Genomic DNA, 18,472 nt, shown 5'->3' with positions numbered 1-18,472 from the left:
AATCAATAGATTACCAACACCAGTTTTAGAAAATAAGTCTCCTTTTGAGAAATTAACTAGCAAAACCCCTGAATACACTTCTTTAAAGATCTTTGGTTGCTTATGTTATATTTTAACCTCCCCTAAGCATAGAACTAAGTTTGACCCTACAGCAAAAGCTTGTATTTTCCTAGGTTATCCCATTGGATATAAGGGGTATTAGCTGCTAGATTTGGAGACACATGCTATTTCTGTTTTTAGACATGTCATTTTCTATGAGGATTTTTTTCCTTTTGTATCATCCACTCTCAAGGATGATACAAAACTGTTCTTTCCTCATCTTCATTCACCAGCAACCCCAGATGATTTGCCTCTTGTGAAAACATCTTCTGATGCACACCCTTCTCAAGCTGTGACATCTTCTGAGATTTTGATTCCTTCTGAATCTTTATCTCGCAGACAAAAAAAAACCCCTAAACACATGCAGGATTTTCATTGTTATAATACTACTAGTACTATTAAATATCCAATATCCGATTATATCTCTTATTCTTATCTATTTGAGCATTTTCTTGCCTTCATTAATATCATCACAAATGACATCGCTCCTCAAATATATTCAAAAGCTAAGGATTATGTTGTGTAGTGTGATGCAATAAAAGAGGAGGTTGGTGCTATGATCCGAACTCATACTTGGAGTGTTGGTCAGTTGCCACCTAACAAAAAGGCAATTGGTTGTAAGTGGGTGTTTACAATCAAATATCATGCAGATGGAAGTATAAAGAGATATAAGGCTAGATTAGTTGCCAAAGGTTTTACAAAGGAAGAAGGTGTAGATTATGAAGAAACCTTTTCTCCTGTTGCTAAATTGGCATCTGTCAGATTGTTATTTTTGACTGCAGCTAAGAGAAATTGGATTGTTGATCAGATTGATATATCCAATGCTTTTCTAAATGAAGAGTTGGATGAGGAGATTTATATGAAGATTCCACCTGGTTATGCAGATGTACTTAGAGTGAAACTTCCGCCTAATGTTGTTCTCAGGTTTCATAAGTCCATTTATGGACTGAAACAAGCTTCTCGGCAATGGTTCATCAAGTTATCTGATACTTTAAGTAAAATGGGATTTGCTAAATCTGTTGGTGAACATACTTTGTTTATCAAGTCCCAAGGTGAGATCTTTCTTGCTGTTTTGGTGTATGTGGATGACATGTTAATTGTCAGTAATAGTACTGATGTAGTTGCAAATTTCAAGGATGAATTGAAGTCATATTTCAAGTTGCGGGATTTAGGACCTGCAAAGTACTTCCTCGGCATAGAGATTGCAAGATCTTCTACAGGCATTTCACTCTGCCAACAAAAATACACATTTGAGCTGTTATCTACTACAGGTTTTCTTGGCAGTAAACCTTGTGCTTCTCCAATGAATCCCGATGTGAAGATCACAAAAGAAGCAAACACTTTGTTACCTGATTCCACTCAGTACAAGAAGATGGTTGGTAAACTCATGTATCTACAAATAACAAGACTAGATATCTCCTTTGCAGTTAACAAACTTTGTCAGTATTCTCATGCTCCTAGAGATACTCATTTAGTTGTTGTGCATCAAGTCTTGAAATAGTTGAAAGGAACAGTGGGTCAAGGACTCTTTTACGAAGTTGATGACAAGTTTGACCTGCATGGATTTTCTGATGCAGATTGGGGTACTTGTACTGACGATAGAAGGTCTGTTATAGGTTATTGTGTATTCATTGGAGGTTCTTTGGTATCGTGGAGATTGAAGAAACAAGATACGGTTTCTCAAAGTTCTGCAGAATCAGAGTTTCGGGCCATGGCTTTAGCAACCAAGGAACTCATTTGGCTTTCTCGACTCATGCAGGATTTGAAGATTCCATTCACTCCTCCTGCTTATCTCTACGATGATAATACAGCAGCATTGCATATTGCTAATAATGCAGTTTTTCACGAGAGAAATAAGCTTGTTGATTTGGATTGCTATAAGATCAAGGAGGAGGTAGATTCTGGTTTTCTTAAAACTATGCATGTTAGAACAGGGAACCAATTAGCGGATGTCCTCACCAAAGTATTACATCCGGCTCATTTCCAAGAGATCATTTCCAAGATGGGTGTTTACAACATCTTTGCACCTTCATCTTGAGGGGGGCTATTAGATAAGTGTATATAGTTGGTATACTTGCACATATTATAGTTGGTTAAGGACTCTAGAATGTCCGGTTTATAGGCTAAATTAATTGTATAGACCCGGTTTGTCCGGGTTTAATAATCACGTTTAGCATAAGAACGTTATAACAAACACTTTGTTCATTTAATGAGAAAATCATGTTTTCTAACAAACTATTCTCGATTCGTGTTTACTGATATTTATCTCTATTAAAAATATATAAATATGGAAATATGAGCTCATAAATTTTCTTACAATTTACAAGGTTAGAAACAAAATATGGATATTGATATGCTCAAATTAAACCATAGAGCTACTCTCTCAAATTAAGAGGTCACTGTTATACTTAGGGGTCGAATTCCATAAGGACTCACGTCTACACAATAAATTATAGAGTTTTATAATTATGCTAAACAATTTGATTTTAAATAAAGAAAAGCAATGCAAAATATTAATAAAACTGTTGTAAATTCAGAAGATCAAAAAGCTAGGTCCAGGGAATTTCTCAGGAAATTATAAAATATTAAATCAATAATTAAATAGGATTCAAGCAATTAAAATTAGATCTAGAACTCTAAACTCTTTTGTAAAATAAATCAGTTCCCACTGCAAATATTATCTAAATTTAAAACCAGAAAAATCCAAATCTCTTTGTAAAATTCTAGGTTAAAAATCAGCTTTAAAAACAGGTTTAGATAAGTTCACAAAATTACTAAATCAAATCTCTTTGCAAGAAGTAATTTTGCTCATCAAAAGGTTTTATCAGGAAAATCAATTATATTCTCATATCGATTTATTTTCCTAGATTATTAATTCTAGATAGCCAATCAAGGATTAATATGAAAAACAACCTATGATGAAGATCTAGAAAGATAATGAATCATAAATAAACATATCTAATAAATCATAAAATCCCTGTGAAAAACCATGAACCTAACAAGCAAACTACTCAGACATATTCAATGAAAAACAAAACATAATTCTGAATAATAAGCAATTGAAATTAAAAGAGTAAAGAGAGAGTTTATGAATTCTTTTCTCAAAGCAGTTCAGATCTCTCTCTCCCAAAAGTTCTCAAAATCTCACAAGGTTGCAAAAAATAAAACTTGCTAGAAGAAAACTTCAGGGTTTCTAAAACCCAAAAACTATATATATGTCCTAAAACACGTCTGAGACTAATGATGCAAATATGGAAAACTTCGGGCAACTTTTGTAAAACTTCCAATTTTGAAGTCTTGTGTCGGATCAGCTTGGTGTCGATCGATGCTCCTTTGGTGTCGGTCGACACTCTTCATAGGATCAGACTTCAAATTGATTTCCTCCGGTTAAATGCTCCAAAACGATCCTAATTGCTTCATTTCGCTCTATCCATGCCAAAATCTTAGAAAACCTGTGAAGACTCAAAAACATCCTAGAAAACAAATCAAAAGACTCTAAAAGACTACTTATATCATGGTTAAAAACCACAAAAACCATGATATATCAGATTTCTACAATCTAATTTTAAACATAGACTTATTATATTAATTAACTAAAAAAACTAATTATATGACATACTCTATGCTTAATTAAACAATTAGGATTATAAATTCATTTTTGATAGCTTTCTATTTCGTCGGTAAGGCTTTTCATCTTTTGATTTTAGGGTAACACAATGACAATTTTTTCCTTCTACGTTTTCTTACTAAATAGATTCTATCAAATTAAAACTCGATTTTTTATTTACTATTTCTATTTACTCTATTTTTTTAAATAACTGAAGTAATCAAATCATATTATGTTAATGTTTGTTTAAGAACTAATATTTCATTTCAGTTTGTCTTTTTATTTATTTTTGTTACGATAAGAAGCTCTGAAAAAGAAAAAGATTTAATTAAAACCTAAAGCTTGATTAATTTGAAGGCATCATCATTTTTTTTTATTTTGTTGTGTCATGTTAGGCTTGTTTTGGGCCTTTTCTCGTTTTTTTTAAACTAATTCCATTCACAAATTGAAAACTTTTAGAAAATAAAATAAATGTTAGCTATGACCTTAAAATAACCGACGTTATTTAACGTGTTTGAATGGGCAAAAAAGATTTAGCTATGACCTTTTAATGAACATATCAGCAAAGTGAGAAACACATGGTTTGAGACTCTCGTCGTTTATTCTTCTTCTTTAACTTGCTTCTTCATTCTCTTCTTCCCCACTCTTCTTCTATTTATTTACAAAAGATTGTGTTTTCAGCCTTTTGAGTTTTGACATTCAATATGTGGCTTGTATCTGATAACAATGAATTTTTTTACAGCCGATTAAATAAAATAAAAAAAACCAAATATTTTACTGTTGATGCTTGATTTAATCACTTACCCAGAATTTGCTGAATAACATACACCAAATTTCTGAAAACCATGCCTCTACGTTTAGTGTTGTTGAATCTCTCCAATACGAATATACGATCACCTCTTCCCCAACACGCTTTCAAAACCCTATAGCCATGATATAGTTGATCATTTCGAAGATGTTCAAAGCCTGTGGGGTTGGTTGGTTGTATGGCTAAGCACAAAGGAATGGTATAAACTTTTCCCCAACACGCTTTCAAAACCCTATAGCCATGATATATGTGCATTTTTAAATTCATGAAGATTATCATTGGAAAAATAGAAGATATTTGTTTTGCTGAATAAGTGAAAAGTGTGGATGAGATTAAACCGATCAACAGTAAATTGCTAATAGAGAAGGTTATTTATATTTGAAGGAGATAGGGATAATGGAAAACCCAATAAAATCTAGTTTTTTTTTTTTTTTTTTTTTTTTTTTTTTTTTTTTTTTTTTTTTNTACTGATAGGAAAAAAAATTATTATGTTTTAAAATGATTTTTTTAATTACAAAAAAATCTATGTGTCAAATTTCTATTGGATAAATGACTTGTGATTTATAAGATAAAGGATATATATAACAATGTAGTTAATTTTTACAAACGTCTTCATTTTGTATAATGTGTGGCAAATAAATAAAAATGGTTATAAGTTCTTCCAAAGCTTTCTTAATTCAACTAATAAAAACAAAATACATGTAACGTATATGCAATTAATGGTAAAATTTATTCTTTTACTTTGGTAAATATTAGCCATTTTAGTTGATGAATATTTTTAGTTTATGTAAACGTTTAACTTTTTTTTCTTTCTCTTTTGCCCGATTTAAATATATAAGTTACGTATTGACTAGTATACATTAGTTGCAAATTTGTTACAAAGAAGAACTCTTGTATATGCGTATTTGGATTTTAGATTCTTTATACCATCAGAAACTTTGACCTAATTTAACTTTAATATCTTTAACGTCTGCCATATATTATATATAGTGCTATACGTAACTAAAACTCGAATTTGGGTTTGTGCTGATGCTATTGAAAATAGTGCAATGGTAGAGTAGTCAAATACAAGCCTGTCCTTTTTACTAGCTAATATATACTCATAAAATATTTTTCGTTTTAATAATATTAACTATACAAAGAAACACTGTTGCTTACTTGTTTTATCAAATGCTTTTTAAGAGCATTAACATTTGGTGTGATTCTTTTTTCTTTTGCAGGTCGATACCAATAACTGTCCATGGAATACTCAATTTGACTATTTGAGCAAGATGTTGGCATGAAATTGCAGTAGTGAAGGACGAGCCGAATCTATTTCCAAAGTGCCTCGACCTCGATCCTTCACCTCATTATTGTCGACTATGTATATTAAAATGAATACATGACTAGAAAAAAATGTTTTAACAATTTAATTTTGTCATTTCTATTAATCGTCTAAATAGTTATCTTCTATGTTTAAGTTCATTAAGAAGTTAAATTTCTAATCATTTGGGAGAAAATGATAGGTATCATGACTCTTTGTTTTTAAAGCTGTAAACAGTTATTATGATTGAGATAACTTCTCCACGACGCGGGTGAGTTGGGATGAAGATAGTAGAGATCCATGTGGTTGACATCAATACAATAAAAATAGGATGTCCGTCTCTCTAGTGTTGACACCTCATCATTTTGGAGAATACTGAAGCTGACACTTCAGTTAAAACAAGTAGGCAATCAAATTATAGAATTAATACAGCTCAACTTTGGTATCCAATAATCTTCATCTAATTTTTTTAGTTAATTTGCTGCATTTAAAAAAATGGCCCAAGCCCAACTGGCTAATAGCAAAATACCATTACATAGAAATCTAAGTGTACTCATAATTAAAATCCAAGTAATTAGCCCAAATCGTAAAAAGATAAAATAGGTGAAGAAATCGTTGTCGTTCAATTACTCAGCAAACCGAAAAATTATGAGAACATCCAATATTCGATCTCTGCTTGTGATTAATTGTGAGAACTATGGTGAAGTTTGTTGTTCCTTTCCCTCCACATCACTTTCCATTTTCTACTCCAAAATACTTTACCTTATCGGAGATAATATGAAAGATTGAAATTTTAGATGTTCATTGGAGATAACAAAGTAATCAGCTAAAATGACGATGTTGCTTTGTATTTCTTCGAAGACGCAATTTGAATCCAATAAGAGATACGGTAAACCACATGATTTCAAAGATCGGAATTATCTCCGACAAGATAAAGATAATGAGAGGAAAGGTAAGAATATGAACGCCGTGGGAAAGCTACACAGAGGAAATATAGTTAAAGTATGTGGTGACTAGTGAGAGCCAATACCATACAAAAATTATTTTCAAAATAATTAAAATAAAACAATAGAAAAAACATTTTCACAGCATAGCACGGACAAGATCCTAGTTATATTAAAAAAATAATATATTTTATTTTGGCAGGTGTTGCATTGCCGCCTCTCTCTAGTATATTATTGGCAGGGGTTGCTCGATTACTTTTGCTAATCAATAAATTTAAAGAAAACTAAAAATATCAAAAAATTCGGGCGATTGTCATTTTTTGTGTACTACACTAAGTGTTGAAAGTAAATAAAAATGGTTAAATAGCAGATGAGCTTAAAATTAAAATAGCAAAACTTCTCATGCGAGAATATTAGTATCATGTTCACTTCTAAACCATCAAGGCATCAAACGTTACACCGTCCAAGAATGTCAGCAAAACGTGAAATGTTTTCTTCGCATTATATTGTCTAGTTTGATTGCTTTTATTTCTTGTAATTTATTTTTTTTTCCAGTCACTAAAATCAAAATTTAGATCTTCGAAATGGGCTTCGTCCATCGTCGGATACTTTTCGGCACCACTAGCCCAGTTTGTGTGCCAATGTTAAGAGCTGGCTTCAACGTTAAAATAAGAAGATTTTCATCCTATAGTGAATTCCAAAATGAGATTTTTTTTTTTTTTTATTTTTTTGCTAAACATGTAAATATTATTAGTAATGAATAAAGGTTTTATAAAAGGTAATACCTACACAACAGCAGCTTAGGCAAAAAAATAAAACAAAACTGCTATAGAGTTACAAAGATTTGGGTTATTAACGGATCCAAAGAAGCATTAGGTTTCGCCAATAGTCTTCTTGCTGTGATGATGTTACGTACCTCCCTGTCGAGTATCTTGAAGATGATGGACGGGGCGAGCCTGCAAGAGTTATGGAGAAGGTTGTTCCTTTGCCTCCAAATGTTATAGATAGCTGCCTGTGCGACCACTTTGCGTAACAGAGCAGGGGCGGAGTTTGAAGATTGTCTGGTCCAGGAGAGGAGTTCGTTCCATGAACAGAATAGCCGTTGACGGGGGCAAAGTCTGCTGAAGATCATCCTCCAAAGTTGGGCTGAGAACTCACACGCGAGCATTAAGTGATCCCTTAACTCCGTTTCGATCGTACATAGACAACACTCAGACGATCTCAGCTGTCCCCATGCTGCGAGGCGTTGACAAATGGGTAGTCTGTTAAGTGTGGCAATCCACATTTGGAAAACAAACCGAAGTATTGCACCCTTAAACCACACAGAGGAAAATGAGATTTTTTTCTTTCTGTTTAACTGTTTTGTAGATATAATTAGTTATGTAGAAGGTATTAAACAATATAGGATTTAGTTCGTCTATGTAAAAAAAAATAAACATGCATCTCCAGTAGACAAAAAAAAAACAAATAAATATCTTAACAGTGTCACTTAATTAGTTACATTTTACTGTTTACATCGTTTAATTGAGAAATAATAGGATAATAATATTGAAATAAAATTGTTACCATTTCAACATAATAGAATAGTCATCGTGGAAAGAAGAAAGAATCCTTGAAACTTGATTAATATATTTCAGTCCTATTCCTATAAGACTAATACACGATGGCAAACTTGGTTGATCCATTCTAATCTCGTTTAAGAGAAGATTAAAACAAGATTAGCACGTACTAATTTCTTATTGTTTGAATCAGAGATATTTTATACGTAAATGTTGATAAATTAAGAATGTATGAACTAACATTATACAATTATTCAATTACTATTTAGGTCCAGTCGAATATTCCATATGAATGTAACATTAATTTAATATGAAAAGTATAGACCAAGAAAAGCATTTTGTTGGTTAATTATTTGTTTATTTTTCCCGTGTTTTGATCTCGTAATGGTCCTAAAGTAGGTATCAAGAGCTGTTTAATTAGGCTTTTGATAACTGCGAAAGGTCACATAAGATCCTGCTTTTAAGAACCTAACCCCATCCCAATCTATTAATTAATCATATATTAAGGAAACCCTAATCTGATTCCTGTTCGTTTGGATCTATCGTTAGATTATTATATCATTAATATTACACATCACAGAATCAAAGAAATATTTGAATATTAGTGAAGATTTGAAATAGATCAAACCGCCATATCGGGAACGCCAATAGCCTTTTTCTAGATTCAAGTTTCCCAATAGTCTTCCTATTTCAAATAAAATTATTAGTAAAAAATACTAAAATCCATCAACTTAATTGCAAAATAAATTAATACATACCCCTAAATAGGTTACATGGTCCATAATAAAGCCACATCTCATATGCAGTGGTTCCTCGTGGGCGGAGCAAGAAACCTCAGCATCTAGTTTTTGGATTTGGAAGAACTCTTAAAATACAGGACCATAACAAAACAGTTCTATCGAGTGGAGGTTCAAAATAGTGAGTCTACCTTTTTTTGGCTCGATGACTAGTGCTCTTTGGGCTGTCTACATGAAGTATTTGGTGATAGAGGGATTATTGCTCTTGGGATACCACTCACGAGTACAATAGCAGAGGTTATGGCTATACCAATTCAGAGGAGACATAGACAAACTCTGTTAAACCAAGTAGAGGAGGAGATATTGAACTACAAACTTGTCCGAACTGTGGGGATAAAAAAGACGTTACACTCTAGAAAGGGAGAAATGATTGCACGCAAGAAGTTTACAACCAAGGACACTTGGCCCATCATTCGGGTTTCTCACCCCATTATGGAGGGCTATAAAATGATCTGGTTTCCTTATGCTACTCCTAAGTTTGCTTTACCCACTTGGCTGGTAGTTAAAAACAGACTTACAACAAAAGACAAAATGCAGAGATGGAACGCAAGTGTTAACCCTACTGCACATCTCTTTTTTTAGTGTCTGTTCTCGCAACAGGTTTGGGAGGCGCTAGCGAAGAAGATTATTTTGAACAAGAATACTGCAGTCTGGCCTGAGATTATGGCTTTTCTTGGAGGCAATGATCTTGACAAGACCACAAAACTTCTTATAGGTTATGCATTTCAGTACACATTACACTCACTTTGGTTGGAGAGAAATAATCGGCGTCATGGAGAGAAACCAGCTATGATGGAGAAGCTAGTAAAGCTAATTGATAAAAATGTCCGCAACCGACTTAGCACAATTGAGAATGGAGAGGATAATAGCATCCAAGCTTGGTTTGCCGCAAGATTTTTTATTAAACATATTTACATGGTTTTAAAATTGTTTAAGAAATTTTTTACCCAAGCTTTGTAAAAATGTTTATTTTTATTTGAATATAATTTAACATTAAATTAAAAAAATAATAATAATAAAGCTACATCTTTACATGATTGGCCAACATTTTGATTGTGGTGACAAAACCAAACCATATAGGAAATATTTAAACTTTATATTAAACTTTCCCACATAGATTTATCGACTCACATACCTTTACGAACGTTTAGGAATATGTAAATATGTAAACCACTCCACGTATGCTAACTATATACAATGGGATAAAACATTTCATAGATGATAAAGATGGTTGCGGCTGCTCAGGTTGTCGAATCAATATGTTCTTCCTTACTAAGCAAACGGAAGAACAATGCGCTAACCTCAGTTACTTTCACTCTTTGGCCACTAAATTTAATTTAAGTGGCAAGAAAACACGTATTTTTTTTTTTTTTTAAAGTTTGTATTTACAAAAAGTAAAGGCAACAAGTAAAGAATAATAGTACACTTCTATATGAGAAGGGAACCCAACGTGCGCATTTGTATAATTGTATTAATATTTAAGCAACAAGAGAATACTATACTTTATATAGCAAATTTGCAGATTATGCTCTTCAGATTCCGGCATATTCTTCCCATGAATAAAGCCCATATAATAGCAACGTGGCCGACAGACACATATTGAGGACGAGTTTAATATATTTGAGACAATTCATATTTGGTGGCTAAATTTTCCTAAGAAAATGTATCTCAAAAATATTATTACGATTTTTGAAACCAGGTTTGATTAGTGGAGTCCACCTCAAACTAATTTTAGAACATGATATCTTTACTTTAAAAGCCTGGAAGAGTCAAAACGATGTGGTCGGAATTGAATACATACGCTTAAGAGAACGCATTAGCTTTAACCAATTATAATTTCACATATCATTGTATAATCTGATCAGATTCAAAAGTTAATATGGATCTTTGATCATGAATGGTGATCTCACACAATAGACTTATAGAACAAACAATATATATAGGGTCGGGAGATCGAAGTCTTTCTTAATTAATTCAGAGGAAGGGATCCACCTCAAAGTTGTTTATTTTGTAATGAAGCAGACGAGACAAGAGAATACACAGTTTGGAACCGCACATCGCCTAAATCGCTGGAGACTCTGGAAGTACTTAGTTTTTCAAACGTCAATCTATCGTATTTGAAAATGTCTCACATCCTGCTAAAGCAACTAATACATATGATCAACAAAGCTACCCATACTAGAACCACCTTCCAAAGCTACACAGGATTAAATCTAATTTTGAATGTTCTTTTCTCATTGGGTATACCCATATGACCTGATGCAAAGATATGATGGTTCATGTTACGGAATTCAGTTCGTGGGCCTCTCTGGCTCGTTTTTCAGCTCAAGTGTTCTTTCTTTTATATTTCTCGTATGAAACAAAAAAATTTCACATTTTAGTAAAGAAAAAAAAACAAAAAGTTAAAAGAAATGTAACGTTGAACAAAATAAAGTTATATATATACCCAATGAGAAAAGAACATTCAAAATTAGATTTAATCCTGTGTAGTATAATATATAGAGAAAGTCTCACTCCAAACATCTATATACTCTTTCAGTGTCTATGATTTTTCCTTTTCTTAATTAATAATCAAAAATGAATAAACAAAAATTATGATATTTTTGCATCTTTCGTCTTTGTACGAGTAGAAGACGACATCGCTGGTGAGCTACACCGAAGAATTCCTTTGTTAGAGCACCTTGATCTTTCTTCCGAAATCCTGCTACTAAAATTGGAGTGGCTCGGCCACTCCGACGGCAACGGACTGACCATAGGCCCGTAAATCCCGGTGGTGGTCTCAACCGATGCGACGGCGTTGGCCGTGGACTGGTTAGTTTGCGGTACCCATATTCCACCGACGACCACGAAATGTTGGTTTTGAGAGTTTCCGTTGTTAGGTGTTGTTTGGCTAGGCCGTCTTGCATGCAGCCTATATTTCTATTCATCATCAAAAAACAAAATGAAACATTAATGAAACTCTTTTGTGATTTTTATATATAATGATGAAAATAAAAATATATGTTAAAATTAAATCATTGAATAATTTATACCGAAAAACTTTGTTTACATGTATATATCTCTAAAAAAGGAAACATGAAAAAATCAAATAAAATATTTACCAATATTCTGAAAAAAAAAATCAGGTAAAAATAGCTTTTAATACCGACAAACTTTACTGCGCTCTTCAAGATTCACGTGCGCATGTGTCTTAGATTGGCAAATATATAGTTTCAATTCTTTTGCCAATTATGGTAATTACTATTTAAATGTATATTTTCATGAAATATGATTTACTTACCTGTAAATGACTCTTGACTTCATCATTGGTTAACCCATCAACCTTCATCAGCTCTCTTATTTGTTTCGGCGTAGCAACTTCAAAAAATTAAGATTGATACGAATTAATTAAAACTTCATCATGAGCCGTAATGAAAATAAAAAAAATGACTACTGAAATGTTTTATTAAAATGAAGAAACTCACCATGAGGACCACCAAGTTGTTTAAGAGCGTTCAAGAAACGTCTGTGCAACTCCTGCGACCAACATCGCCTATTCTTTCTCTGCCCTCTTCCGTCACTACCACCGCCACTACTACTAGTCACCGATAATTTGATGTTGTTGTTTTTCCCCTCTTCTCCATCGTTTCTTTTTAAAACTGCTTTGACCAGCGTTTCCGGCTTGTTTTGTAAGCAATCCTGAAAAAAGTGAAATGCTACATATTATAAATTCTGGAATTTGTTGCACCATCTTTTTTCCTCTATATTATTAAAAAACAAACGTTTTATATTTATCTTTTCCTGCGGATATTTTATATTTTCTTTTGAAATTTAAAAATATGATACTTATGTTTTTTTCCCCAAAAATACAAAATATAATGTGTCAATTTATTTATCAGTTAACTTTCAAATTGTTAATGAAAACAAATAATTAATATTTGTCAAAAAATTAAAATCTTACCTGTCTATTATTAGAAACAACAGCGTCGGATTGGTTCCAAAGCTGAACAGACTTGAGCCAGTCAGATTTCATGTTCTTGTCATTGAAATCTATGTTGGTTTCATGAGATTCGTGTTCATCATCATCATCTTTGTCATCAACCTCTTCTACGGAGGTGGAAGAGTGTCTGATAGGTATGAACAGGTCCAAGACACGCCCACATTCTCCAGTGGTCTGCTCTGAGCACTCCGATTGTCCATACAAGTTCTCCGTCGTCGTCCCTGATATCTCCCTCTTATATGCCTCAATCGCTAAAAATATTTTTTAAAAAGCTTTTAGATCTAATGTTAATCCACATATATATAGATCGCATATATGTGTGCATAGATTAATTAATACCTTGAGTGACGAGCTCCAAGCAAAGTGGAAGCTCGCGTTGGAATACATTGATCTTGCGACGTTCTTCTTCAAGAGCTTCGATGTACTCACTACATCTTTCACGTTTGTGGTTGTGATTCTTCATATTGCTTAAGTTCTTAGTCATGGTGGTTTAAGGGACAAAATACAAATCCAGCTATGTTTTTGAATAGACAAAGTTTAACTATATAAAAAGTTTAGTCAAGATAAGAGATGGGTTGTGTCTCTTTATAAAGACAACGTATATCTGGCTCTATAGGGTTTCTCAAGGATCATTATTCTGGGAGAGAGAAGTCGGGCCGTCGCATTACAAAGGCGAATCTTATTGCTTTTGTTTATATATTATGTGTATATATATACCTTCCCAAATTAATATTTTATATGACTGTCAAATTATAATATCTAAGGAGATTTTAATTTCTTGTTGTATAGTAGTATGGATCCAGTGGTGAATATTCGCCAAAGTGATTCCAAGTTTGTATTAGTAGGGATTTTATAATATCAATTTGGGTGTATCAGGCTGGATTCTTATAAATCTATAGTTAAACTGTGTATATTCTTATGCATAGTTAAACTGTGCATATGCATAGTTATTCTTATTCTTAATTTAAATCTATAGTTAAACTGTGTATATATATGTAGCATATGCATCTTTTTTTTTTTATGTTAAGAACTTTGCATGCAAAATTATAGACATGAGTCGATCTACCTTTCGGTAATTGATATGTATATTGTCGTCTATAACATTCATAATTTTTTTTTTTTTTTGAATTGAATGTTAAATTAACTCAAACAAAAAAAACTGTTTTAGAATGACTGTTACCAGTTTGTGAGTTTTCTAATCAAAATCGAACTAGAGCTTATACAAGAGTTACAGCCGAGAATAGCTAAGAAGGCCGAGTGGCAAACCATAAGGTCAGCCCTTCATCATAAGAGTAGTTCCCTTGATTGCGGATGGACGTGAACCTGTTGCGGACTGTCTTATCAATGAGCTTGACCAGGTGAGAGGAGGGAGTGGGGTTGGCTCCATGTCGAGGCTTGCTTCGCTCCTGCCAAAGATGATAAACACTGGTTTGATAGCTATAGCGAACAGTAAAGAGCGTGATCTTGTCAATGGTGATATCTCTGAGAGTAGCTTGAAGAGTACGTGGTCCAGTCGACTGTGAATAAGGTACCAAGTAGCCGACGTGCAAGCGGTGCCCATACAGCTGTTGCATACGGACAAGAAAAGAAGAGGTGAGGTACCAACATTCATAAATTACAAACTGTATCCGATACGAATACAACAGAAATCGAATTTTGGAAGACTATAAACTATACATTCTCCAATATTAATTATTTTTACATACATTCTCCAATATACAAGTTGTATTATGTCATTTATAAAATTCAATACGTGGGAAAGAATATGCACATCCTAAACGTGCATGAGCTATAATGTTCTATAAGTAAGAATTTTCACCCACACAAAATCTATATAAAACGTTGAAAATATATATATGCAATATCCCAATATGAAAAGCCAAATGTCTCTTCGTAGACAGCCGAAACATGGGAGAAGAAAAGCCATAATTAAAAAACCTGTCATATATTTGTTGAAATGTCATAGGACCTTGAGACTTCGTTGAATTCGTTATAACCTTATCCATAAATATATGCACATACTATATTTGTAGTTTTTATGTGTGTATATCCATTATCCCCACAATATAATGAGTATCAATAATACACATCATGTGTTTTGACCAGTAATTTTGATTATGTCAATTACCACTAATACCAAATATACGAATGTATCCTTCCAGTATAATGGCCTGCGGATGCTCTTTCCCAATCAAAGACATAAATTATAATGTTAGAAATATCAATTTATATGCTATGCTGTTGTGATATCCATATTATTTGGAATTATATATGAACTTAAATGTGATTAAGGGCTCTAAGCTGTCAACTTTAATGATTAAGAAAAGAAAAAAAAAGTGTGTCGTCTCTATAGAAATTGGTGTATAATGAGCTAATATGTTCGCGTGATGTTTTAGGATAATTGATCGAAACGATCGCCATGACCATCCGCATTAGTCTACGGACGATTTGAGAATTTTGAATTTAATTCTTGATCCGGTATCTGTCAACATATACTTTTTGGTAAAAAAATTACGTTTTTTTTTCTTAAGAGAGTTGTATAGAAATAGAATAACAGAAAACATCCCGAGCTGTATGCATTAGTGGAAAATTTGGTCGTCTCTAGAAAACAAGATTGTGTTTAACGGGCTTATCTGTTTTGATTAGATTGGAATGTGTTTAAAATTTATAAATTAGTTGGCAAATGGAGTTTAGAGATGTATATTATAATTGTCCCCTCGGAGTCTCAAAAGGCCATATTCAATTCTCGTTCATTCACACACTGACCGCGGCCGACAAAAAGGACACCTTAATGCTAATCTGTTGAACCCAATAAGCCTAATATAAATACGGCCTTATGTATCTTTCTTACTTGGGCTCTACTTATAGTTAGTTTTTGTAAATAAATAACCCACTAAATTTTATGTGCTTCTCATATCAATGAAAAGATAAAGTAACTAATACAAAATTGGTTATCGACCTATGAACTTCAATTGTTTACGGCACAGCAGTTCATCATACACGAATTGTTTTATTATTGGTTTATTCTCTCATATATATTGTTTAGGCTAAACTGTCACCGATGTTTAGACTTGCTGATTTTTGAAATTATGATTAAACATAGATCATCTTATCATCTTGGGACATTTCGTGATTCACTTGTTCACGAACTGACTTTTATAATTACCAAAACTTAGGTGACAATATTCAAATGTCTCGGACCTATCCGATCTTATTTGCTCCGACCATGTATATGAGTCCATGCCTGATACGCCTGAGTCTTGACCCTTTTGCATTGTAAGGGATCTAAAGCTCTCTCCGTCTCAATTTTACAAAAATGCCATCATGGCTCTTGTTTTTTTTTTTTTCCGGTGCATTACTTATTCTACATTTTTTTGGTTGACATATCCAATTCATTAATCAACGAAAATTGAATAGAAAAATAAAGAACATTAATGAATTTGTTAGATTTTCTTTTTGTAACACTTCAGCAACTTAACCGAAGATTCCTTCCTTTTCGGAGTTTTCAGAGGAAAAAAACACACCATGCCATGTTCCTGACTAAATAGGTGTTGACTTATTATTCGTCAAAATGATATCTTCCGGTAGATGAACCTACAAATGGATTATCCCTCCAACACATATGCTTTTGACCGGTAGATACAATAGTACGTAAGTGGATTCATGTAACAACCGCAAACCAATTTTCTGGTTTTGGAATGGATGTCAATCGATATTAAGGAGGGTGTCGATCGACACTAACAATTTTCGGTTTGGTCGGTTTGGTTTTAAATCGTTGAATTAAAGCGGTATGATTGGGAAAACCCTACCGTGGTATTTAAGCCTCAAGTCGACTCTGAGGGTTATGTTGCCGCTCATTTGTCGTTTTCAGAGAAAAGAAAAGAGAAAAAGTTCCTTTGAGTGTTCTTGAGAAGTGCTAAGCCGTTTTTGGTGAGATTTGTCTCAGTGGATGGAGATCTGAAGCTGTATACGTGGTAGAAGCTTGATAGGAGACTGTTTTCGTGAGTTTAGGGTCAGAGTTTTCTTTGAAAGAGGTGAGTGCATGACCATGGCTTATCTAAGCTTGATATTCTCTGTTTTGTGTTTTTATGAGTTATGTGATTGATTCCCTTGAATGTTTGTGTGATTTTAGTGTCTTTGTGCCTTGGTTTCGCTCTTGTGAATGCCTTGGTCGAGTGAGAGGCGTTTTGGGATGGAGATTCATGTTGGAGATCACATGAAAAAGATGGTGTCGGTTTACACTAATGAGTGTTGGTCGACACCATGTGGAGGTCTCGGTCGACACAAATAGGGTTTTCATGCAATGTAGAGCAGGTGTCGGTCCACACCAGGTTGCTAGTGTCGATTGACACCAGGAGGGTGTTGATCGACACCAACCTTTGCCAGGTGGCACAGTCGATTGACACCATGAGGGTGTCGGTCGGCACCAACTTTCAGCGGCACCTGATCTTTGTTTGTTGCCTTGTTTAATTGTGTTATTTGTTTGTGTTGCTTAACATTGGAATCTTAGTTGCTTGTGTGTATAGCCCAATAAATAGGAAGATTGCATCACGGAGTGTTTATGACAATACTCATGCATCTCAATCTGTGTTTGTGGTACAGGTAAAGGCAAAATGTGATCTTGGAATCAAGGCGATAAGGAGGAAGATGTTCTAGAGGCTTGATTGATTGTGGTCTAGCTATTGTTAGGTTGCTAAAGTTGAGTTGATAGAAAATTGTAGGATGTTGGAATTTGATTATTGACTTTGTTGGTTTAATGGATTATTTCGTGTTATAATCTTTATTGGTTTAATGAAATTGTTTGGTTATCCGCTGTTGTTGGGAATGTTGCTAGGTTGTTAGTGGGTATGAGACCACTAGAGCATTGTTATTATTAAAAAAAAAGTTGTTTCAACTTAGAACGACAAGTGGGGAGTGACAACATCTACATCGTCATAAGAACGGAGTGTGGAATCAAAGCTTTCAACCTCTGTGACAACATCATTGAAAGAAGGAGGATAGAGCTTGCTCAGATACCTTTGTATCACAGTAGTTATGGGATCATACTCTCGCCCCAAACCATTAAAAAAACCAAAAAACTTCATGGACTCATTGATAGATTTTGCCAATGGAGCTCAGAGAATCACAAATGGTGATGCAATCACGACAAGAAGCATATAACTATTTTTCCTTCTTGGAAAGGAGTTGAATTGAGAGATGCAAAGAGAATTCCCGAGCAATGTTACTGTTACTAAAGTTCTCAGCTAGCGAAACCCAGATTTCACAAGAGGTGTTAAGATTATGAACATACATGATAACCTCCTCTGTTAAGGTGTCAAACAACCACGAACAGATGAACTGATCTGTGCATAACCAAGACTCATATGCAGGATTGGG

The 18,472-nt window shown here is 33.7% G+C and overlaps 1 protein-coding gene across 1 annotated transcript; it reads right to left on the bottom strand.

Moving 5' to 3' along the window:
* LOC104790195 (myb family transcription factor EFM-like) lies at positions 11,594-13,748 on the bottom strand. The gene is made up of 5 exons (XM_010515898.2): positions 13,436-13,748; positions 13,058-13,347; positions 12,582-12,795; positions 12,398-12,474; positions 11,594-12,036 (listed from the first exon to the last, which is right to left on the bottom strand). The coding sequence occupies exons 1-5, from the start codon at positions 13,578-13,580 to the stop codon at positions 11,710-11,712; spliced, it is 1,053 nt and encodes a 350-aa protein (XP_010514200.1). The 5' UTR covers positions 13,581-13,748; the 3' UTR covers positions 11,594-11,709.

The sequence above is a fragment of the Camelina sativa genome, chromosome 6 (genome assembly GCF_000633955.1).
Source record: "Camelina sativa cultivar DH55 chromosome 6, Cs, whole genome shotgun sequence".
Taxonomy (NCBI): Eukaryota; Viridiplantae; Streptophyta; class Magnoliopsida; order Brassicales; family Brassicaceae; genus Camelina; species Camelina sativa.
The sequence above is the reverse complement of the archived record's forward strand: the minus strand, read 5'-3'. Positions and strand labels throughout refer to the sequence as shown.

Coding starts and splice junctions, on each gene's coding strand:
- LOC104790195 (XM_010515898.2), bottom strand. CDS start 13,580: ATGACTAAGAACTTAAGCAATATGAAGAATCACAACCACAAACGTGAA. Junction 13,348..13,435: donor CTTGGAGCTCGTCACTCAAG/GTATTAATTAAT, acceptor AAATATTTTTAG/CGATTGAGGCATATAAGAGG. Junction 12,037..12,397: donor AAGTCAAGAGTCATTTACAG/GTAAGTAAATCA, acceptor GATGATGAATAG/AAATATAGGCTGCATGCAAG.